Raw genomic sequence first — 25,857 nt, 5'->3', positions numbered from 1 at the left:
TGTGCAAGACTTGGAGCCTTCACCATGGAGAAAAGGGGGTTATCCAAACAAGCCTGGCAGCTGTTCTGAATCACAGAGGGAAATGTAGGCTGTCCGGCATGACATTATCTCCGTAATCCTTCATGAAAATATTATGAAAACAAAGTGCGCAATAAGAAGGGATTAATATTAGGAATGTTAATAATATGCAGGGTCACCGGGTGGCTAGTCTCTTCCCAAATCAGTCTCCGGGATGAGATTCTCGGCTACAGAAATCTGATGAATATTTTAATAACTGGAAATAAGAAGGATGAATGTGCTGGTGGGATGCAGCTTAATGACGGTGCTCAGTATTAATCTGGACAAGGTGACTTTCAGGTGTTTTTGTTCTGTAATCCGCATCTTGGGTCACACTTGGAGTCAATGCATTAGATACAAGTGTGTAAATTAGATTTGCTTCTTTTTCAAACAATAGATGGAGCTTTTTTATGAAAGGAAATTAATGTTGATGAAAGGAATGAATGATTAGAACATAAGTATAGGGGCTTTCCGACCTGGTTCCGTATTTAGGAATTCCTTTGCAAGAGAGGGATAACATGACCCTCAAACCAAGACATGTGTCCCTATAATCACATTGTCTGTTGAAAGAGATCTTTTCTGTCCCTACATTTGCCTCAGTAGAAGGGATGCTATGGACACGATCTTTGAACTAATCTTTTTCCCCCCTCCCTGCGCAGTGGCCTCTGCACAGTTCACAGAGTATGCCCACAGCACATTTCTACAGAAGTCAACTAAAGCCGTTATCCAGGATTCATTTTTGTTTTGGCATAGGCTTGCATATGTAGAAAATGACAAACAACTTATACGATTGTTCCCCAGGTATGGCACTGCTTCTCTGCCACTTCCTGGACTTTGTTGACAGACTGCAGCAGTGACCTCACAGTTACATTGCATATGACCACTGCAGCCAATCATTACGCCCAGTGGCTCAAATTGTTTCCATTGGCATTGGATATGACAGCACGGTGGCTCAGTGGTTAGCACTCTTATTTTGCACCGCTGGGGTCCTAAGTACAGTTCCCACCAAGGACAACAGCAGCAAGGAGTGTGTATGTTCTCCAAGTGTTTGCATGAGTTTCCTCCCACACTCCAAAGACATACTGATAGGGAATGTAAATTGTGAGTCCCGATGGGGACAGCGATGATGTCTGTAAAGCGCACTGGAAAATAATGGCACTGTAGAAGCAAGTCAAATGAATGTGTGCTGTAGTCGTGACGTCTCTGCTGCTTAGGCTGACATGGAAACGAATCCTGGACAACCTCTCTAATATAATTTTTCGACTGAGGATTTTATGTCTAGGTGGCTACAGTAAAGCAAGACTGTGGCCCGCTATTCACAGCTCAGAACATCTGTCCAGACAAAATGTCCGCCTCCATTATCATGCAAATACGATAAATTGTGTTTACCACTTTTTTATGCCTATTTTTTGCTTTGTGTTGCTGCACAATGCCACATCTCTATTTTGGGTGGCAACAACAGTGTTTGAGGCACATAGAGTACTAGAACTGGCTGCAGCAATTTTCACCTAAGTTTGGTGCAGTCACAATAGTAAAGCACCCCCAATATGTTCCATAACATAGTAACATAGTTAGTAAGGCCGAAAAAAGACATTTGTCCATCCAGTTCAGCCTATATTCCATCATAATAAATCCCCAGATCTACGTCCTTCTACAGAACCTAATAATTGTATGATACAATATTGTTCTGCTCCAGGAAGACATCCAGGCCTCTCTTGAACCCCTCGACTGAGTTCGCCATCACCACCTCCTCAGGCAAGCAATTCCAGATTCTCACTGCCCTAACAGTAAAGAATCCTCTTCTATGTTGGTGGAAAAACCTTCTCTCCTCCAGACGCAAAGAATGCCCCCTTGTGCCCGTCACCTTCCTTGGTATAAACAGATCCTCAGCGAGATATTTGTATTGTCCCCTTATATACTTATACATGGTTATTAGATCGCCCCTCAGTCGTCTTTTTTCTAGACTAAATAATCCTAATTTCGCTAATCTATCTGGGTATTGTAGTTCTCCCATCCCCTTTATTAATTTTGTTGCCCTCCTTTGTACTCTCTCTAGTTCCATTATATCCTTCCTGAGCACCGGTGCCCAAAACTGGACACAGTACTCCATGTGCGGTCTAACTAGGGATTTGTACAGAGGCAGTATAATGCTCTCATCATGTGTATCCAGACCTCTTTTAATGCACCCCATGATCCTGTTTGCCTTGGCAGCTGCTGCCTGGCACTGGCTGCTCCAGGTAAGTTTATTACTAACTAGGATCCCCAAGTCCTTCTCCCTGTCAGATTTACCCAGTGGTTTCCCATTCAGTGTGTAATGGTGATATTGATTCCTTCTTCCCATGTATATAACCTTACATTTATCATTGCTAAACCTCATCTGCCACCTTTCAGCCCAAGTTTCCAACTTATCCAGATCCATCTGTAGCAGAATACTATCTTCTCTTGTATTAACTGCTTTACATAGTTTCGTATCATCTGCAAATATCGATATTTTACTGTGTAAACCTTCTGCCAGATCATTAATGAATATGTTGAAGAGAACAGGTCCCAATACTGACCCCTGCGGTACCCCACTGGTCACAGCGACCCAGTTAGAGACTATACCATTTATAACCACCCTCTGCTTTCTATCACTAAGCCAGTTACTAACCCATTTACACACATTTTCCCCCAGACCAAGCATTCTCATTTTGTGTACCAACCTCTTGTGCGGCACGGTATCAAACGCTTTGGAAAAATCGAGATATACCACGTCCAATGACTCACCGTGGTCCAGCCTATAGCTTACCTCTTCATAAAAACTGATTAGATTGGTTTGACAGGAGCGATTTCTCATAAACCCATGCTGATATGGAGTTAAACAGTTATTCTCATTGAGATAATCCAGAATAACATCCCTCAGAAACCCTTCAAATATTTTACCAACAATAGAGGTTAGACTTACTGGCCTATAATTTCCAGGTTCACTTTTAGAGCCCTTTTTGAATATTGGCACCACATTTGCTATGCGCCAATCCTGGGGAACAGACCCTGTCGCTATAGAGTCCCTAAAAATAAGAAATAATGGTTTATTACATTACTTAGTTCTCTTAGTACTCGTGGGTGTATGCCATCCGGACCCGGAGATTTATCTATTTTGATCTTATTTAGCCGGTTTCGCACCTCTTCTTGGGTTAGATTGGTGACCCTTAATATAGGGTTTTCATTGTTTCTTGGGATTTCACCTAGCATTTCATTTTCCACCGTGAATACCGTGGAGAAGAAGGTGTTTAATATGTTAGCTTTTTCCTCGTCACCTACAACCATTCTTTCCTCACTATTTTTTAAGGGGCCTACATTTTCAGTTTTTATTCTTTTACTATTGATATAGTTGAAGAACAGTTTGGGATTAGTTTTACTCTCCTTAGCAATGTGCTTCTCTGTTTCCTTTTTGGCAGCTTTAATTAGTTTTTTAGATAAAGTATTTTTCTCCCTATAGTTTTTTAGAGCTTCAATGGTGCCATCCTGCTTTAGTAGAGCAAATGCTTTCTTTTTACTGTTAATTGCCTGTCTTACTTCTTTGTTTGGCCACATTGGGTTTTTCCTATTTCTAGTCCTTTTATTCCCACAAGGTATAAACCGCTTACAGTGCCTATTTAGGATGTTCTTAAACATTTCCCATTTATTATCTGTATTCTTATTTCTGAGGATATTGTCCCAGTCTACCAGATTAAGGGCATCTCTAAGCTGGTCAAACTTTGCCTTCCTAAAGTTCAGTGTTTTTGTGACTCCCTGACAAGTCCTCCTAGTGAAAGACAGGTGAAACTGTACAATATTGTGGTCGCTATTTCCTAGATGCCCGACCACCTGCAGATTTGTTATTCTGTCAGGTCTATTAGATAGTATTAGGTCTAAAAGTGCTGCTCCTCTGGTTGGATTCTGCACCAATTGTGAAAGATAATTTTTCTTGGTTATTAGCAGAAACCTGTTGCCTTTATGGGTTTCACAGGTTTCTGTTTCCCAGTTAATATCTGGGTAGTTAAAGTCCCCCATAACCAGGACCTCATTATGGGTTGCAGCTTCATCTATCTGCTTTAGAAGTAGATTTTCCATGGTTTCTGTTATATTTGGGGGTTTGTAACAGACCCCAATGAGAATTTTGTTACCATTTTTCCCTCCATGAATTTCGACCCATATGGACTCGACATCCTCATTTCCTTCGCTAATATCCTCCCTTAAAGTGGACTTTAGACAAGACTTTACATAGAGACAAACCCCTCCTCCTCTCCGATTTTTACGATCCTTTCTAAACAGACTGTAACCCTGTAAGTTAACTGCCCAGTCATAGCTTTCATCTAACCATGTCTCGGTTATTCCCACTATGTCAAAGTTACCTGTAGATATTTCTGCTTCTAGTTCTTCCATCTTGTTTGTCAGGCTTCTGGCGTTTGCGAGCATGCAGTTTAGAGTATTTTGTTTTGTTCCAATCTCCTCGCTGTGGATTGTTTTAGAAATGTTCTTACCTCCCATCTGAGTATGTTTTCCTGGGTCTTCTTTTTTCGCGTCTAATGTTTTTCTTCCCGTCCCCTCTTTTTCTAGTTTAACGCGTTCCTGATGAGTGTAGCGAGTCTTCTCATAGAGAGTCATAAAGATACTTTACTGTGAATGATACACATTGATGGCGTATTAATTGGTTGGATGCCTGTTGGTAGGACCAAATATTTAGAATCCAGCAGTGTGACCCAGAGTTGTCAAATTGCCAGGGACACACAATAACAGCTACAAATATTGCCGTAACAATTCTACGTTTGTCCTGACCGTATCTGTTTTCCTCCCGCAGCACTCTGAGCCCGGACGTAGATCCATCCCTCGCCTTCCAGAGAGAAGGATTTGGACGCCAGAGCATGTCGGAAAAGCGCACCAAGCAGTTTGGAGATGCTAGTCAAATAGACTTTGTAAAAACTCGGAAATCGAAAAGCATGGACTTAGGTAAAAAATGTGTGTATTTCTTCCCCTACTATGAAACGAACGGCTACAGACATGTGTTCTGCAGATGGTTCCCCGGCCGTGGTGCCTTCCCATTGTTAAATCTTCCCATTAAGCGGTGTCCCTGTTCTTTTGGGATTTTTCCTTGATCCCCTATCAGCAGCTGAGCATCCTTTTAGTGTCATATTTTGCAATGCCTGAAAGATAATTCCTAATAGTTCTAATTAAAATTCTTCCAGTGCAATATTTCTATCATCACCATCATTATATCCGTCTGTTGTCGCGTACAGTATGTGGAATGTTAATGCCCCCTATTAAACCACTTTACAAGGTGCTGCCTCCCTCCCAGAAGTCGGACGGGGGCTGCCTGCATTCTTAATGTTTGCCATAAAACTATAAGAGTAACACAATAAGATGGGATTTATCCTTCTTGACAATTTCATAGATAAAAGAGCTCAGCACTTTCCTTTCTCACTCAGTGGGTGGATTAATGCTCTAAATATCTTTTTTTCCCCCTGATTCTGCCAGATGATGGGATATTCGGCAGTTGGGCAAGCATTGGCTGTGTATATGTGATGTCTGCTGTGAGCTGCGATAAGCAGATACTGGGACTTACTCAAAGGTCATCTCACAGCTGATGAACTGGATCATAGCGGCATAAGCTGTGGAATATCAGACACGCAGGCTGCAGCTCATTATCAGAAGCTCAGTGAAAATCTAAATCTATGGATTTTAGTATCCTGTGCTTTATTTTATCCAGGCATGGCATTCCCATACTTGCCATGTGATTTTTAGTAGAGATCTTTTAATGAAATTCCATAAATGTATATTTTTTCCCTTCTATTTGGAGACGGTTTAATGGCTACTAGAAACGAGCAATTCCCTTTGCGTTGTCCTGGTCCTGCGTCCAGTTTGGTCCTGCATTAAAGCCGGTGTTCACTTCTGTATCCAACACCTTGGGCGTTGCTTATATTTACTAGGCCTAAACACAACGTCACAACTTTTGTGAGGCTGGGTAATTGCAAGGGGCACCCAGGGTATCGGGTGCAACGATGCGCGTTAGCTGCTTTGCAGGGCCGGACGTGGAAGCTGGGCCGGGCCGGACGTGGAAGCTGGGCCGGATATGGAAGCTGGGCCGGGCCAGACATGGAAGCCGGGCCGGACGTGGAAGCCGGGCCAGACATGGAAGCCGGGCAACACAAATCGAATTGCTCATCTCTAACGAATAGGAATTGAATTTACCATACCCTGAAGTTCTAATATAGAATATAGACTAAACTATAAAGAACAGTTCTGATATTAGTCCTGGTGGGCCTAGGTAAGGTCAAATGGTCTATGAATGCATCAAGTTAAGACCACCTTTGCAAAAACCTTAAGGGGGTAATCTGACTATACTCTTTACCGCGTAGGAGGGGAGCGTGGCCTGTGACATCACATGAACTGATATCTACCAATTCGCATATGTGAGCTGTGGGGAGTTCGTATGTAACAAATTACTGTTGGGCAGCCAGCCCTTGTAAGCGGCTGTATTTTACCAGGCAGCGATGTTCGGCGTGAATTCTCTGCAATCCTATGGGGTTTCTGACCCAACCGGTTTGTAAATGTAACGATGCCAGTAATATTATATTAGGAACCTACTTTTTTGGAACCGGAACTTTTATGAAGATGTTTTAATTGCATAAAGTTTAATCTAAATCGCTGTCTTACGAATAGATTTGCAATCGTCCTGGGTGCACCATGTTGTACAACCAGCATTGATGGATCTCACTGCGCATTTTCAAAACATTAAGTTGGAAATGAGCAGAAACTGGGCAAACTCTTGACATTCGATTCGCAGCTACTGAAACAAAGTGTTTACCTTTCGATTTAATCTCAGCTGCTATTAGTTTAATTGACTGTCTGTGCCAGAGTACTTAGGAAAGCAATGTGACTTTGCCAGCCAGTGGAGAGCAAGGTATTATTTCCCTGGGATAATGAGATTAAATGGCTCACAATGTAGAATTTTAGATGTAATAATAAGGCCAATCAATAGTGTGGCTTGATAATAGGTATGCAAGGCACGGACATTGCCATCCATCCAGAAACCTGGAGCACCAGTGTCACTAAATAGGAACGTGCTACCCAGATAATCTGTACTGGGATTGCCACTTTAACCCATTGTAAAATAAAGTCTTTTAAGGAGATACGGTAATTTCCCTGCAATTCTAACAAAAGAAAAAGAGTAACCCACTAATATACAGATACTTAAACCTTAACTTGTGCATGTAAGCAAAGCACTAACACAAACTAATCTGGTGTCCACTACTTTCCACTTCTTCCACACAGAGGACTTAAAGTAGATTGTGTGAAATGAGAAAAATGGACGTTCCTTACACCCTTGTTATCTGCAGCGCAGTTATGTTCCAGTGAATGGGAATAATGGCCCCATAAGCTTTAGAGAGACCTCACCCCCTGGAGAACCCACAGAACGAACCCACTGTGTTATGGATAAGGGGACGTTTCTCCATCAGATGGGGAAGAAGGACTAGGCCGCGATCAGCGCTGCTGACGGTGTTTGGAAGCGGCTAATTTCCCTCTCCACATTCCGAATTCTCGTTGCACTGCTTATGTATGGTGGGAGGTGGGAAAAGTAGTTGTTGCCTAACGAGCATTCACCCAAACTGTTAAGGAAGGTGGATGGTCACATCAAAACGACTGTCCTAACCAAGCACAGTAGCTTGATACACCCTTGGTGTGGCCAAGCATTTCAGTGCTCCTTCCCGTCTACTTGCTTTCCATCTACCTCTGGCTTTCACTGGCTTCTGTAATGCCAGAGCTGTCAATCAATGAAGAGCGGAACGGAGATGGACAGAAAACAAGTCGGTGGGAAGCTGCACTAAACTGCCTGGCCATATGAAAGGCACACAGAGCGTCTGTGCTTGGTTTGAACAGTTGTTTTGTGCTTCCAGAATCCGACTCATGAGTATATCTTAAAAGCCTTTTTCGTGAAAGCTGTGCATCAGCCATTCTGGAGAAGTTTATAGCCCCACGGCTGATTTTAATCAGATTTATTAGGGGTCAGTGTGTATGTAGACATGTGTATATAGACAATGTGTATGTGGACATGACATGCCTCCAAGCCTGAATGGTAGAAGGAAGAGTTAATGCGGTGTATTTCATGTGACTTCCCATATCACCATACTACTTCCATATATACGTGACACACATACACAAACACACGTATGTATTTATGTGCTCTGCCCCTATTCTGCACAGCTATTTGTCACCTCCTCCCTTGGAGCTACACTACGTTCATAGGTTTAAGGTTGAGAGTAGATACACAGCCATCTCGTTCAACCTGTAATCCTAGCGTGTTGATCCATAGGAAGGCAAAAACTCCATGATTCACATTCTAAATACCCCATATTAGGGGAAACATTTCTTCCTGACTGCAAATATGGCATCTGGCTAGTTCCTTGGGTCAATATCCCATAACCTTTTCAAAGACATCCAGTCCCTCCAGGCCATACTATTATTATTATTATTTTTTGTAATAGCGCCATTTATTCCATGGCGCTTTACATGTGAGGAGGGGTATACATAATAAAAACAAGTACAATAATCTTAAACAACACAGGTCACAACTGGTACAGGAGGAGTGAGGACCCTGCCCGCGAAGGCTCACAATCTACAAGGGATGGGTGAGGATACAGTAGGTCAGGGTAGAGCTGGTCATGCAGCGGTTTGGTCGATCGGTGGTAATTGCAGGTTGTAGGCTTGTCGGAAGAGGTAGGTCTTCAGGTTCTTACCTTTCCCCGCATGCTGTCCGTGTGGGCTCCGGTCTGCACCCCATTGCCCCATTCCTTCACCTCCCGCTGGTCACATTGCTGGGCAGCTTCGTGTCATATTCTCTTCCATCAAATTCGGATTTCTGCAGACATGTACATGAATATTATTGCCCATACAAAACAAAAAATACATAAAGGACAGTGCTCGGCCTACTGAACTGGTTTGTTTTCTTTCCGTGTGGGAATGTCAGTGCAAAGCTTTCCTCTAAATGCAATAATTAATAAGCGGCAATTAATTGTAATGACCCGGCCTTCCTCGATGAGATGCAATCATCGTTATTCTGCTGTGTTCGTGTTCGGAATGATCTGCTTGTGGCATGAACAAACGATGCAAATAATTAACCGTTGTTAATTCTCTCTAAGTGTGGGACGCTAACACACAGCATTAATAACCCGAGCGCCGGCGGTGTGCAGCCAGCTACTGCATGGTGTCATTTCTAGGATTAAGGTGGGGGATAAGGATTCTGCATGAAACCTCTCATTAATGTTCCATTGTTTGCTGCATGTGGAATGAGGGCACTAACTGGGCTAACCTTCTTACATTTACCTTTTTAACAGTAGCTGACGAGGCTAGGATCAGTGCAATGGCTGACCACAATGCAGGTAAGAGATTACGCTGTTGCTATAGTAATGCAGGTGAAAGCAGATTAAGACAGAAGCACCATTCTCCTTGCATGTCGGCATGACCTTTGTGATGCTGGCAGGCCGCTCTCCGCTAAGAGGACTCATTACCGGCTTGCACCGTTTGACACGCGCTGTGAAGAGCTGACCGGTGTAAGCCGAGATGATTTCATCCCCTTCTAGAAGTGCATGCGCTGTCCTATATCTGTGTCCAGGTTCCAAGTACAACGTGGGGCTTTTAACCATCTCTTTTGTAAATATTCTGAAAGGGGATCTGTCCCCTGATTGCACCATACCGACTGCATACAGTCCTGTGCAAAAGTTTTAAGCGTGAAAAGTGCTATAAAGTTAGGATGCTTTAAAAAATAGACATGCAAATAGTTTATCGATTAAAGCACCACTCCAGCGGTTGTTATATTGCAGCGCTGGAGTGGTGCCACTAATGTTAAGTTCCCTGCCGCTAGTCTTGTACTCGCCAGTTGCCGTCTTCATCTGTTATTAGCGCCGCTCCGGTCATCTTAGGCAGATTGTGACCTGCCGGATCGCTCCAGTGTTTGTTGGGTGGGCGGAAGTCACAACTCAATGTAAGTCTATGAGAGCCAGAACCGAGACTTATGAGCTTGTGAGCGTTGCCTCTGACTTCCCATCAGTCAGAAGTTGTGGTCACAAGATGGCAATGCGGGACTGGAGTGTCACCAGGAACCGCAGAAGAGACCGGCTGGTGAGTATAATATTAGGGTCAGGGAACTTATATTACTGGCACCATTCCAGCACTGAACAAACAAAATGTAAAGTACGTGAACATAAGAAAAATGTAAATGAAATCAATATTTGTTGTGATCATTCTTAATAAGCATTTTTACTTAGCAGCATTTTTTTCCCCCCTAAACCGGCTCAAAACTTGTTCTCAGTACTGCACATTACTACATAAATTTACTTGACTTGATGAGTCTAGTTTGCTTGCTATGAAAATCCGTGTCCGAATAGCTGTAGAATTCTTTTTAGAAGTTTTATCTCTGATGATGCTTAAGTTACTATGTTCTGAGTCCTCCAGTTCTAGTGCGACTAATCAAATGCTCATTTTTTTTTTAATCAGGGTTATTCAGTTATTGTGAGAAAGTAGAAACACCAGTGTCATCAGGTCTAAGATCTATTTATTAATGTATGCAGATTGTGCTGTGAAATCAGGAGTCACATGTAGTTTGATTTTCATTGCTGAAAAGTTAGCTATAGAAATTTTTATGTTTTTAATGGGCTAAAAAGAGAAATACGCATACCTGTACGTGGCTTGAAGCTATGGTGCTCAAATGCTTTTCAGCGTTTCCAAAACGTGTTGCAGGAATTTCACACAGCATTGTAATCTATGGGGAAAGTCTACAAGATCGGCAACTGTGATCTGCGAAAAAATCCACAACTCTGCCTGTACGGCATAATGGGAGTTTTCACTGCAATCCTTGTGCTGTGTTAGGAATGTGTGCGGCCACACTTCACTCACCCACAACGGCCAGTGGCTTTTCTCGCTATCGCACCGCCATTGTCCCGACCCTTACATATTAGCGCAACCTGTCAATTAATCGGCTGCTGACGGAGGAGCATGTGACCAGAGCTGTCCGTCAGCGCCCTCCAATAGAAAAACACTTCACACAGGAAAGATGTTTTCAATTAGGCGACACAGATGGACAGGTCTTGTCACATGCTTCTCTGTCAACAGCCATTTTGTGAAAAATAGCGCTGTGCAGTCAGTGAGGAAAGCGGCATTAACAGATGCTGGAGAAGAACCTGTAAGGCCACAGTCAGAGAGCCCTATAAATCGGACCGAGATCGGAACATAGTGCCCGGACTGGCCGGCGGCTCTCCCCACCTGAGCAGCATGGCAGCTGCATAGAAATACATGGAGCTGTTTCGCTCGGGTTGGGAAAGCTGCCGGCCAGTCCGTGCACTGCTTTTTCTGATCTCGTTTCGATTTATAAGGCCGTATGATTGCGCCCTAATACTTGTATATTAGTAAGTGCCACGAGTGTCCACAACACACCTGTAAAGATCCATTTAAAGCTGAGATCCTGATGCTGATTTGAAAGAAAATCCAAAACTGAAATCTGAGGATGACACTTAGATTTCTGGGGGCCGATATGCAGTTTTCCCTGCAGTACAATCTGCCCAAATTGTTGTTTTACTTCTTCTTTTTTTTTTTCTCGTGTCATGGGTTCCTTTAGAAAATAATAATAAAAAAGAAATAGATGCGTGTTTGTCATGGAATTCGTGCCAAATTCCATGTGCCATTTCAGTCTTGTGAACATGCTCCTAACGTTAGTGACAACATTTGTGTATGTAGGTGAAAAACTGGTTGGACTGGAGGATGATAATCTGAAGTTTATGTATCAAATCTACATTCTCTCCTAAGAAAATTTGCCTGACCCTGAACTTAGACCTCAACTGTTCCTTAACGGGAAGAATTATGCGATAGCCATTAGTCGATAAATTATGTAGTTTAACAGCTTTTTTTTTTTTCTCAATGATCAGCTGAAGAAAAATGACTTCTGAGTAATAGTTTTTTTTTCTTCTCCTGAGCAATTAAAATAATGTGCCTTGTGCAATTATGAGTTTCTGTGATTTATTAATCCAACTTAGCTTTTGACCTTTGGAATGCTATTTTAATTAGGCCACAGCCGCTGTTATGTGGGAATTTCGTTTTCGTGTTGGATAGTCTCCATTTGCACTTGCTGCTCTGCCGGCATTTTACATCTTCTAATTCTGAATTACTTTTTACTGTCTGAAATCCAGATCTGAAATTCCAGGAATAATATCTTTTTTTTCTTTTGTTAACTGTTAATATAATGTATATTACAATGGATTCCCACATCTGAACGTCAGCAGAAAACATCTACCAAACGTGTGAAATAAGCGAAAAATAGCCACAAAATCCACCATTTCTTTTCTAAAAAAAAATAAAAAATAAAATTAAACTTTGCACTAACAGTATATACTTGAGTATAAGCCGACGCACCTACTTTTGCCACAGATAACTGGGTAAGCTTATGACTCGAGTATAAGCCGGGTATGCATTGTCCCCTCATCCCTGTCCTGCTATGCATGGCTCCTCCATCCCTGTCCTGCTATGCATGGCTCCCCCGTCCCTGTCCTGCTATGCATGGCTCCTCCGTCCCTGTCCTGCTATGCATGGCTCCCCCGTCCCTATCCTGCTATGCATGGCTCCCCCGTCCCTGTCCTGCTATGCATGGCTCCCCCGTCCCTGTCCTGCTATGCATGGCTCCCCCGTCCCTGTCCTGCTATGCATGGCTCCCCCATCCCTGTCCTGCTATGCATGGCTCCCCGTCCCTGTCCTGCTATGCATGGCTCCCCCGTCGCTGTCATTGTATGCATGGCTCCCCATCCCTGTCATTGTATGCATGGCTCCCCCGTCCCTGTCATTGTATGCATGGCTCCCCCGTCCCTGTCATTGTATGCATGGCTCCCCCGTCCCTGTCATTGTATGCATGGCTCCCCCGTCCCTGTCATTGTATGCATGGCTCCCCCGTCCCTGTCATTGTATGCATGGCTCCCCCGTCCCTGTCATTGTATGCATGGCTCCCCCATCCCTGTCCTGCTATGCATGGCTCCCCCGTCCCTGTCATTGCATGCATGGCTCCCCCATCCCTGTCATTGTATGCATGGCTCCCCCATCCCTGTCCTGCTATGCATGGCTCCCCCGTCCCTGTCATTGTATGCATGGCTCCCCCGTCCCTGTCATTGTATGCATGGCTCCCCCGTCCCTGTCATTGTATGCATGGCTCCCCCGTCCCTGTCATTGTATGCATGGCTCCCCCGTCCCTGTCATTGTATGCATGGCTCCCCCATCCCTGTCCTGCTATGCATGGCTCCCCCGTCCCTGTCATTGCATGCATGGCTCCCCCATCCCTGTCATTGTATGCATGGCTCCCCCATCCCTGTCCTGCTATGCATGGCTCCCCCGTCCCTGTCATTGCATGCATGGCTCCCCCATCCCTGTCATTGTATGCATGGCTCCCCCATCCATGTCCTGCTATGCATGGCTCCCCCGTCCCTGTCATTGTATGCATGGCTCCCCCGTCCCTGTCATTGTATGCATGGCTCCCCCGTCCCTGTCCTGCTATGCATGGCTCCCCCGTCCCTGTCATTGTATGCATCGTTCCCCCGTCCCTGTTATTGTATGCATCGTTCCCCCGTCCCTGTTATTGTATGCATGGTTCCTCCTTCCCTGTCATTGTATGCATGGTTCCCCCGTCCCTGTCATTGTATGCCTGGTTCCCCCGTCCCTGTCATTGTATGCATGGTTCCCCCGTCCCTGTCATTGTATGCATGCCTCGCAGTCCCTGTATGCATGCCTCCTTATCCCCTATCCCTGTGTGCATGTTTCCTATTGAAAAACAAAAACATAATACTCACCTACCTGCGCGCCCTCGGTGCTGGCACTGCATCTTGTTCCGAGCGCCAGCACCTACCTGCAGCTCTTCCTGCCGAGCAACCACGTGGCCCCGCTCATTAAAGTAATGAATATGCACTCCACGCCTATGCGAGTGAAGACGCGTGCTTATTCATTACCTTAATGAGCGGTACCATGAGATCGCTCGGCAGGAAGAGCTGCAGGCAGGCGCCGGGGCCGGAACGAGATGCAGTGCCAGCACCGAGGGCGCGCAGGTAGGTGAGTATGTTGTGTTCTGGAAGCTGCCGGCTCCTGCCGCTCCCCCGCCGGCTTTCTGGACTTTGACTTGTCTATAAGCCGAGGGTGGGGGCACTTTCAGCACAAAAAAAATGTGCTGAAAAACTCGGCTTATACACGAGTATATATGGTAATTATATATCAGAAAAATGAAGTTTCAACTGCTATAAAGATATAAGACCCCAGATCCCCTCTAGATAGACGGAATAACCCTAGAAATAAATCTTAAAACTGAACAAGGGAATATCATCGTCCGATTTTGTAATGTAAAGAAATAGCTGTACTGGCGCTGTAATACTGATTAAATTCTTCTTTGTTGTTCTTCTTTAATGGGGTTTTCCCCACATACAAAGTTCATTTTAATCAACTGTTTAATCAATAAATCTTTGAATAATAATAAGTTCCACAAATGGATGTGTTTTAAAAAAAAATGTTCCTGTGCTGAGATAATCTTATAAATGTGCCCCTGCTGTGTACTGTGTAATGGCTGTGTCTGACCATACAGAGGATATTTTCTGATCACACCACAGCTCCTGGGCAGGGGAGGAAACAATGAAGTATACAGTCATTGGAGCACGGGAGCGCCAATAATTCTTTCTGTGAGGTAAAACATTCCACTACCCGTTTTTAAACAATGTTTTACCTCAGAGAAAGAATCATTTGTGATCTCACGCTGTCTTGTCTGTATACTCTCTTGCAGGGCCGGCTCCAGGTTTTCGAGGGCCCCGGGCAAAAGAGTCTCAGTGGTCCCCCCCCCTTTAACACATACCCCGATTTATGATGCACAGATACGGCAGAGAAATGTATAGTACAATGCCAGATTTCACTTCTTACATGAGTGACAGCTATTGTAGATTCTGCAGTGTATATATACAGGAGGAAAGGTGCTGTGCAGTGTATATATATACAGGAGAGGTGCTTTTCTGTTTTGAGTTTTTCTATGAAACAAAGACTTTTCTACATAAACAACGTTGTTTGGTTTTGCGGCCCCAACAGATCTGTGCTAGAAAGTAACAGGCGGCTCGGGCATTAATGAGGGACCTGATGCTGAATCCTTTCCACAAACCCTAATGACCCAATTAGTGCCCCGTCATTAGAACCTCATTAAACGCCTCCCTGTCCCGAGCAGTCATGTACAGTATGGGGGGATCCTGCAGCCCACCCGTGACTGCTCCATACCATACACTGCCCTCTGTCGCGCTCACTATTATCCTGTGCATTTCTCCATCATCGTTACCCCATGTTACACTTGTCACCCCCCACTACAGAGTAGCAGGGCAGCCAATGTCACCCCCTCCCGGACCCTAATGGCAGCAGGAAATGTCTGCTCCTCTATTGGGTTGGAACCTGATTTAATCAAGGAATAATGTGGATTTGTTGCTGGTGGCTGCAGGTGAAGGGTTAAGTGATGCCATGTCTTTGGTGGGAGCAGTGGCAGCTGCTGGGACCTGGACAGAGACAACCAATGTTGCTGTGACTGCACAGTGTGATGTGGAGGAGAGAAGCTGAGACTCCGGAGCAGAAATCACCCACATGCCAGCACTGGGCAGAGTCCCTCCAGTCACCAGCCTGGGGCCACGGGACCCCAACCTACAGCCCACAGCTCAGACTTATCCATGGCAGCAGCTCCCCTTCCTCCTGGCATCTGGTTAACCCCATTTATGCGGGTCGGATTGTTATCTTTAAGGTTTAGCAATAACATTCATACAGATGGGAAGGGGTTAAGCTTCTTCCTACCCCACTGGTGCAGGTTTGGTGCAGCATGCATGTATTCTGGGTGAGCTGGGCGGCTTACAGGCTGCACCCCACCAGCTGCTCCTCCAGACTTCACCCACATTTTTAGGCAGTGGAGACAGACAGCAGCAGACTGAGCCACAACTGCAACCACTGCTGGATACCATAACACTCACTCAGTCACTGGTAGGACGGAGCTCCTCGGAATCTGCCTGATAAACTTCAGCACTGTCTGCAGCCACCCAGGGGAGAGAGCAGAGAACGTGCTCTCTCCGCCCACAATGTCACACTGGCTGCCTTCTGTTAACCCCTATGTGTGCCTGCCTGGCTGCACTGACTGAGTGAGAAGATGCTTGTGTCAGAGCTGGCACATAGGGGTTAAGAGAACGCAGCCAGCAGTGACTTTGTGGGGGGAGAGAGCATGTTATCTCCTGCTCTGCTCTCCCAGCTGTATCTATGACAGCATGAGTGGGCCCCCCCCTCTCCCCAGGGCCCCGGCATTTGCCCGGTGTGTCGGGTGCTGACGCCGGCCCTGCTCTCTTGCTTCCTCCCCTGCCCAGGAGCTGTGGTATGATAAGACCGTGTTCATGCATGGTCAGACACAGTCCTTACACAGTACACAGCAGGGGCACATTTATAAGATTATCTCAGCGCAGGAACATTTTATTTAAATACATCCAATTGTGGAAATTCTTATTATTAAAAGATCTATTGATTTAAAGTGTTGATTAAAATTAACTTTGTTCAAGAGAAAACCAATTTAATCACCATTTGAAGTTTTCTGCTAATAGATTTTGGTACTCGGGGGCCGGACTGTGCACTGGGCACCGCAATATCAAGTTTAGGTTTGGTGTGGAATTTCATTAATAACGCTTACCATTATGCAAAATATCTTCCTTTTAATTGCACACACAAGTGAGGATGTGAATAGGCACTAGTGTTGTGACAGTCTTATCATTGCAGACTCTGACAGTTGCTGAGACTTAGGCTTGGTTCTCATTGCGTCAAGGCAGTCCGTTAGACAGACTACGTTACACCGCGGCATAAACGCGGTGTAACGTAGTTCGTTACAGTCGCCATTGACTGCAATGTCGGACGCATCGTCATTGAGTGATGGACCCGGAGGCGCGGGCTGCAGCGTTTCCGGGTCCGTCACTGCTAGCGCAGATAGAGCTAGCAGCTGCTCTATCTGTGCTAGCGCCATTGAACGCCGGCACTTGCGCTAGCAGCAGCCCGTTAGCGTATGTGCTGAACGAGCTGCTGCTAGCGCAGTGTGAACCCAGCCTTATTTCTTTGTGGTGGGGCAGTAGACAACAATGCAGTAAATATCCAGGAAAGTGAATATGAATGGCAGCACTTGCCAGTCTCTTCTGTGAAATAAAAGTCCTTTATTTCAGCATAATCCGAACATCCATCTAGCGGCAGTGCGACGTGCAGGGGGACAGGTGGATGGTGGCCGATTCGCGCTCATATAGCCCTTCTACGGGTCTAATCTCATTATGTTGAAATAAGGGACTTTTAACTCCCAGAAGAGGCTGGTAAGTTCTGCCTTTCATATTCTCTTTTCTGGATATTTATCTTCCTTTTTATGTTTTAAAGGATCTTTTTTCCTTTGCTGTGCATGCGCTGTCATTGAAGTCGTCCTAGGGGTACACACCGGATGTGTATTATGCTGGTTTTACCTCCTACCTATAACTGTTTCTGCAGTTGTACTTTCACAGTAATGAACTCTTGATAACGTATGGTGGCATGTTGCGATGTTATCTGGCATCTTGCTCCCTCCCTGTGTTTTATGACTTTTATTGGAACTTTTTAATATACGGTAATTGTGACTTACGGTAATAATTTTTCTCTTTACAATAGTGTGTGTGTGTGTGGGGGGGGGGGGGTGTTCTTGCTATATATAGGATTGAATTGTAATATTTGGATGGACAATTAATATTATAGCGCCATTTCATTTCGTGGCGCTTTACATGTGAAAAGGGGTATACATAATAAAAACAAGTACAATAATCTTAAACAAGTCATGGCGGGTACAGGAGGAGAGAGGACCCTGCCCGCGAGGGCTCACAATCTACAAGGGCTGGGTGAGGATACAGTAAGTGAGGATAGAGCTGGTCGTGCAGCGGTTTGGTGTTACGGCAGGCTGTAGGTTTGACGGAAAAGGTAGGTCTTCAGGTTCCTTTTGAAGGTTTCCACGGTAGGCGAGAGTCTGATCTGTTGGGGTAGAGAGTTCCAGCGTACGGGGGATACACGGGAGAAAATATTAATATTGGACTTTTAGTTTGGTTCATAGATCCTAACTTATCCCCTTAGTGACCAAGCCAAATTTTTAAATCTATCCAGTAACAATTTATGTGGTAATAACTCCGGAACGCTTCAGCATATCCAGTTGATTCTGAGATTATTTTTTCAGGACACGTTGCACTTTATGGTAATGGTAAATTTAGGTAGATATGTTTTGTGTTCATTTGTAAAAATATCAGACATTTTACAAAAATTTTACACACTTAGCAATTTTCAAACTTTGAATGATTATTCCTTTAATCACATTCCTTTAATGTTTAATGTATTTGTCTATATTTGCCCCGTATTCACATGTAAAGCGCCATGGAATAAATGGCGCTATAAAAAATGTATAATAATAATAATAATAATCCAGATAGTCACGCCACACAAAAATATATAACATTTCCCTCAGGTCTACTTTACATCTGCAGCATTTGTAAAATGTTTCTTGTTTTTTATTTTTTTTTAGCGTTTTAGAAGGTTTAACAATGTAGCAGTAATTTTTTATTTTTTCAAGAAAATTTACAAAACGTGTTTTGTAGCCACCTACTCAGTTTTGAAGAGACTTTGGAAGTCCTACATATTGTAAGCCCCCCAAAAGTGATACCATTTTAAAAACCGCACCCTTAACGTATTCAAAATTGCTATCAGGTAGATAATTAACCTTTCAGGTGCTTTTCAGGAATTAATGAAAAATGACATAACAGGAATGAAGAAATTTATTTATACCATCTAAATGTTGATAACTTCTGATCAGGCCACTGTAGCCGCCTGACTCTTAAGGCCGTTTTTTGGCCATGAATTGCCATGGCAAACATCAGGACCACACAATCAGGTTCTCAAGGTGCCTATGAGGTTAAAGTGGGAACACCCACACTCTGTTAACCATCTAGTTGCTGTAGTAATTATTGACAGAAGCATTTAACGGGTAAAAGGACCATAGTTTGTGCCACACTGATCGTGGCAGATGCAGCAAGTTGTCAGCTATAGTGTACAGCCGACAGCTGCTGGATTGTCACCCATCGGGGGATGCTGTTCTCATACAGCGCATGTCAGTAAAAAGACGTATTGGTGGTCTTTAAGTGGTTAAAGACTAGGATGTTCTCATCGTAACAAGACATAAATCTGTGTAATTGTCCAGACTCATATTATTAAACTGTATTTGTCCTAAAAGTGAATTGTTAGAACATTGGTCTGATTGGGGTCAAAATGTAAATGTGAGGACCTAGCCTTAAGGTACCGTCACACTCAGCGACGCTGCAGCGATATAGACAACGAGCCGATCGCTGGAGCGTCGCTGTTTAGGTCGCTGTAGAGACGTCAAACACAGCAGCTCCAGAACGATGCAGGAGCGATCCAGTGACGTAACGGCGACTCACTTATCGTTGTAGCTGGTTGTTAGCTCGATGTAAAACATTGCTGGCATCGTTGCTTTTGATGTCAAACATGACGATACACGCCGACCTGATGACGAAATAAAGTTCTGGACTTCTAGCTCCGACCAGCGATGGCACAGCAGGATCCAGATCGCTGCTGCGTGTCAAACACAACGAGATCGAGATCGCTATCCAGGATGCTGCAACGTCACGGATCGTTGTCGTTCTCGTTGTAAAGTTGCTGAGTGTGATGGTACCTTTAGTCATTGTAGTAGATTCCTGGACGGACAGATCAGGGGTCGCTGCTATGTTGCTTTTACAAAGAGATAAGAAGACAGCAACATGGAGTCGTTCAGCCAGGATGTGACCACCAATGATGGATGCCTGAACATTCATGTAATGCATTGATATGATGCAAGTCTTTGCAGTGCAATAGTTACCCAATGTATATTTACTCATTTGTGCTTTTTTTTTTTTTTTACCTTTTTGCATTTTTTTCTTTTTCAATTTACATTATTATGAGATTGTCTTAAAATATAACTCAGAGTGTGGCGCCCATGAATTTCCTCCTGAATTGCCTGTGTGGCTGAAAAATAACCCTCCAAATGCACATCTACCCCTCAGCAGAGTGTAGAGCTGGTAAAACACTCCCTGCAGCCATGAATCTTGAGGAAGGTTCAGTTTAGTTTCTATCAAATCCTACAAAAAAAACCTTTCTCATTATAAAATCAGAAGATGTAAGAAAGTGCCATACAAATCTACAGGCTCCTTATGGCTTTATACAGAAGAGCATAATATGACCATGTACATGGGACACAAATTACAATAAAATTATTTTCCTCCTTATAGGCTTTCCAAAAAGCCTTTAAATGCAGAAATTTCAGAAAAGGGGGGTAGCCGAGGCACCGATGGGATGCCAGAAAGCCACTTTGCCTAGGTCCTAAGGCAGTAAATGATCTGCTTGACCCTGGTTAAACAAAAATCCAGCTATTGCTCTCATACAATAGTCTAATGGGTTTTTTCATCTTTTTATGTGAAAGCATAACCTTATTATATGCTAGCACTTTACAATTTGGTGCTACTCTTGCTATGGGACCACCGATCCTGAGAATGAAGGGGCTCCAATGTTGACCAAGTGCTACTTAAAGAGGTTGTCCACTACTAGAACACCCCCTTCTAGATCATTGTTTGGCCCACATACAATAAAAAAAAGCTTATACTCTCCTCCCGTGCTGGCGCCGTTCACGTAGTGTCTGTACTAGCTCTTCCTGTGGCTCTTGTGCGGTGTTGTGACACGTGACTCCAGCCCCCAATCAGCGCTGGCGTCACTGCCCACTCCTTTGGACAAATCGAACATGAAGGGGAAGTCTGGGTTGCAACTGATCTCTGACTTCCTCTTCATGCTCAATTCGACAGGAGGAGGGGACAGAGACACCTACACTGATTGGGCGCCGGGGTCACGTGTCACAACACCACACGAGAGCCCTGGGGGAGAGTTTGTGCCAACACCACGGGAGCGGCGCCAGCACAGGATGTGAGTACAAGCTTTATTATTTTATTGGGGCCAAACAACGGGTCTGAGAAGAAGTTGTCCAAGTGGACAACTTCTTTAATGTTGGCCAAATATGCTGGTAACAAATGTTTTGGCTGACACTCTAATTTGTATGGAAGTCAAGGATCCGCCATGTCCGACTGTGATGGACCTTTTGTTCTCCCGGAGATGAGCCGCTGGCAGTGGCTTTCTGAAGATCGGTTGACCAAGCGAGCGCTTCTGTGTGGGAGACCCAGCTGGGATGGCTGCCTGCCGATCTATATAATGTGTTTCGGGAGTCTTACATTTTCACTGCACAGCTGCCACTGAGCACAAGGGATCATAGTGATAGTCTATCACTTTATAGATTGAAAAACCCCTAAGATTGCCAATTTTTGACTCTTTAAATCAAAAAAATCATAGACAACATTTTTTATGGACTCATTGGAAAACAAGTGATGCATGTTTCCAGCCCTTAAATCTAACAGGACATTGCTTGTATTCATTGTAATTTTAAAATTTTTATAATTACAATCAAAATTATCTGCAAACGTTTCTTCAGCATCAATGAAATCATGGACACCTTTAAAAATTTTTTTTGAAAAAGTGTACAGTACCAACCCACCAATACCTAAAAAAAAAAAAGGAGGATATATACATATGCATCATAAAATAATAGTAATATGTATAAGTGGAATATGGCCCAACACAGAAGTATGAGTGGCAAACCACTCGGGATAAATGATGACCAACAACTAAAAAAGAACGAGGGATGGAGGAGAGAAATATAGATAGATAAAATGATACTCTAGTAATAAGGACAAAATAGTATATATAAAAAAAAATGGGGTGCTCTGTATCTTGGAGGGACGGACGTATATAGGTATTTATTATTGATTTCCCGCATACCCTGTTACTTTGGATTTACCTCCCTTTGATATATCAGCCCTATAGATTGATACACTGCATATAAGTCCTTCTGTGCTGCTCTATACACCTAGGCTTATCCAACGACTCTCTGTATTTTACATGTCATAACCTCCCATTACTTTTTTGTGGTCACTCTATCATTCACTTGTGTGGACCTTATTATATCGTTGATTATTATCCTGCCCTTACACACACACATATATATATATATATATATATATATATATATATATATATATATATATATATATATATATACATTTTTTTCACATTATACACCTTTTCAGTTTATATAGAGTTATTTTTCATATTCACCCTTTTTTGTATTGTTGTATATTAACATATATTTTATATATATTGTGTTTTGGGAATTTTTGCAAAAGTTTGCACACCCCTTTTTCTTTCTGATTGCAGGAGATGTGATTTTTATTTTTGCACATATGCACTATGCACTTTTTTCTTTGCATGGTTGCACATAATTATTACCCTTTTTGGTACGGTTATTATTTCCCCTCTTTTGTATATATATACTGGTGAATGTTTGGATAGCTCTCCTTTTTTATTTGGCTGGTGTATGTCTCATCCTAAAGGTTTAAATCCGATTTTATATGGTCCGTCCTTAAAAATATATATATAATTTTAGAAATTTTATTCTTTTATGTATTTTGTCTCCAAGTACAGGCACAGTGTTGGTGCCATTGCCATATATATTTAAATAAAGGCTTTGTATATACTATTTTGTCCTTATTACTAGAGTATCATTATTTTATCTATCTATATTTCTCTCCTCCATCCCTGGTTCTTTTTTTTGTTGTTGGTCATCAAAAATTTTTTTTTACAGATTGTGAAAAAAGTGCCCTATTTTTACAGACCGTCCTGAAATTTCTGTACTGCTGGCAACCATGAATACTCTCATACTTGTAGAAAAGCTCAAGTTGATTGTGCTCTAGCAATTAAAGAGACAGTTGGCGATTGATCAGCATATGTCAGGTGAATACCGCACTATCCTTGCATTTACTTGCACAAATTAGGTTTTGTCTGGCTTGTAAAATAAGTGCTTTGATAAAAGCATCCTCTGTCCAGCGGGTCTTGAGTTATGATGTTCCGGAGGGGAAAGGTCAGGTCTTTCAACCACAAAGTTACCTGTTTGGAAAAAGATAAATAGTTCATTAAAAATCTTTAGTCTTCTTGAGAGGGAGACATCTCATAATGGAAGTATCTGTCTCAGAGTTATAAAATGATTGTATTTCTTTTCATGACTTGAAAGGGTTAGAGGTTAACACGTTCCACTGAAAAGGAATAGAGAAGAAATATACAACTGCGAGAAGAAAAGTAGGTGTCAAAATTATGTTAATAAATCGTAAGTATTTTTCTTCCTCTCTGTTTAGATTCAGACCAGTTGTAAAAACCTTGTTGCGGAGACTCAAGTTGAAAGTTGTTAGATTGATAAGTCATGTAAAGTCAACAGCTCCTCAGGCGGACAACATAATAGACCTTTTAATTATTTTCCCCTCTGGTTTATTTGGGTTGTCTGATCTTCCTGAATGTTTAGAGTTGAGTGCAAAGGTTGGAGTGAACTTCAGTGGTAAACCACAGCTCAGTCATCCCGATGGACACATTAAAGCTGCTAATTCATTTACAAGGGTTGACAGCAAAACATTACCACCTTCTGTGCAACGACCTAGGGGCTCTTACGGTGTAGAGTTTGCCACACACGGTGGTACGACAACTGGCATGTCAGTAAATGGTTGACATCTCAGATTGGTCTGTCCAGTTGACTTCCATCTCCGATTTTTGGGTCCTCAATAGTGTTACTCTAGTCTTGTCTTTCGTTTAGAATAATTATGTTGTGGTTAATCTAAATGAATATGTAGTCATAGGACAACTACAATATTAGGAGATTTATTAACATGTTATTCAGATGGCATCCATCAATTGGGTCATAGAAGGTATGAGAGAATAGTCTTCTTGTGTCCAGGAAAAGTGGTTTATTTATTTTTTTGGCCACAATGATATTTTTTAATGTTTTGTTCCCCAACATTTGGCTGTGAGGTTTCCTACATGTGACTTACCAAACTATTGGTGAGATATATCTATAAGATATTTCTATCATTAGGGACACAGAGTAGTTAGATATGTTTTAAGAGACCTTTTACCACACATTGTGGCTAAATGTCATGCATTTTATTTGCAGCCTACGAATGGTTGATGGCCTAAACTGAAAAACGTTATCATCATCACTATACACTGGTGCTAAGCAGCACTGGATTGTATGTGTCTATCGGTGAATTCATCAAGGCTGGTATTTAGAGTGTGTTCGAGTAAGAAGGTCCAATTTCTTTGAAGGGGTTATCTGTCACTTTACGGGGTCTTTTTTTTTTTGGTCATGAGGGTAAGAATTTACCTGCTGGTAGATGCCGACTTCCTGCCTGTTCCACCCTGCTGGAAATTTTTTTTTGGGTAGACGTGGATTCAGTCTGCGCTGCTCAATAAGTGAAAGTCCCGACGTATGTCATATGGGATGTGGCTTTATTCAACGTGTTTCGGAGTTATCCGACTCCTTCGTCAGGACAAAACACCACAGATGGTACATCTGTGGTGTTTTTCCTGATGGAGTCTGGAAAAATGTCGCTTTTCACTTTTTTTTGCCAGAAGAAGCCGGATGAAAGCATTTTTCATAGATGTTCAAAATCCTTTCATGCTGCCATGTACAAAATACTCCCACACTGAATTAATTTGCGTTGCGGTCTTCAACTTAGATTCCCTTTATTAAGGTTATCAGAATCAGAATATTACCGAAAATACTGTATAATCAGAATGTATTTGACCTTAATTTGCCCTCTGTATAAGTGGCCAATCAGAGCAGCACTTAGTGTTAAATGCACCAATTCAGCTGTTGATTTCGGCAAGGTAATTTCTATGAATTCCTATTGTATTTAATAGTCTGGCTTATGTATGAGCAAAAACTGTTAAAGTGCAGAGGAAAGCAGAAAGGGGAAATAACAGGATTATTAAAATTATTAAACTTGTAAAATATTTATTTAGTGAAATGGTGTTTAGCAGCTATTTAGAGAGATATATTTGCCTGCATTTCCCTTGGTATATAAAATCCATCAGCCTACACACGGTGGATGAGGTTGTTAAGTCAGTTTGTTTGTCTGTTATCTAATAATATACGGTTTTCATATGCTGTAAAGCGTTTCTGCTCATTAGGAAAGGTACATGTACTTATAAACTGTCTCGGAGTATTTTACTATTTGGAGTTATGGCTCCTGTTTAAAACTGCTCAAATTTTTAGAAGTGGGGAAAAAAAAAGAGATGTCAGCCATTTTGAAGCCTATAGGCTGCCGTTTTTGGTCACCCAGTTACCAAGCACGCAGTTTTGTTAAGAAAGCAAGCATGGTTTCCGAATACTATACAGTTCCTTTTATGATGAACACTTATTTGTACTAGACATTTTGAATAGTTGACAATAAGCTATAATCTGTAGGTGTTGTGCTAATACGTCATATAAGAAATAATTACTCCTATAATTCATGGCATCTTCACGGCACAACTAGCTACCCTTTGCTTCCCGATCTTTCTCTCTTTTTCCCACTCTCCCACTTCCACCCCTCATAGTCATAACACACTGTCCAGTAGTCTAGAGCTGTCAAAGGATGAAGCTTATTATTATGTAGCGCCAATATCTTCTGTTCCACATTATAGACATCATCATCACTGTCCCCATTGGGGCTCATAATGTACATTCCCTATCCACTTGTCTTTGGATTGTGGGAGGAAATCTGAGTACCTGAAAGAAACTCACGTAAACAGGATGGATATAAAAAC

At 42.9% G+C, this 25,857-nt stretch overlaps 1 protein-coding gene across 13 annotated transcripts in view; it reads left to right on the top strand.

Moving 5' to 3' along the window:
- Positions 1-25,857, top strand: part of PARD3 (par-3 family cell polarity regulator) — a 693,206-nt gene that overhangs the window by 414,993 nt on the left and 252,356 nt on the right. For 11 of the 13 annotated variants that reach the window (XM_069729684.1, XM_069729681.1, XM_069729677.1 and 8 more), the window contains 2 exons: positions 4,877-5,025; positions 9,408-9,452. In XM_069729684.1, coding sequence (XP_069585785.1) covers positions 4,877-5,025; positions 9,408-9,452 — 194 coding nt within the window. The remainder of the gene's footprint in view (positions 1-4,876; positions 5,026-9,407; positions 9,453-25,857) is intronic. The other 2 variants (XM_069729679.1, XM_069729674.1) reach the window with 1 other exon arrangement.

Source organism: Ranitomeya imitator, chromosome 6 (genome assembly GCF_032444005.1).
Source record: "Ranitomeya imitator isolate aRanImi1 chromosome 6, aRanImi1.pri, whole genome shotgun sequence".
Taxonomy (NCBI): domain Eukaryota; kingdom Metazoa; phylum Chordata; class Amphibia; order Anura; family Dendrobatidae; genus Ranitomeya; species Ranitomeya imitator.
The sequence above is the reverse complement of the archived record's forward strand: the minus strand, read 5'-3'. Positions and strand labels throughout refer to the sequence as shown.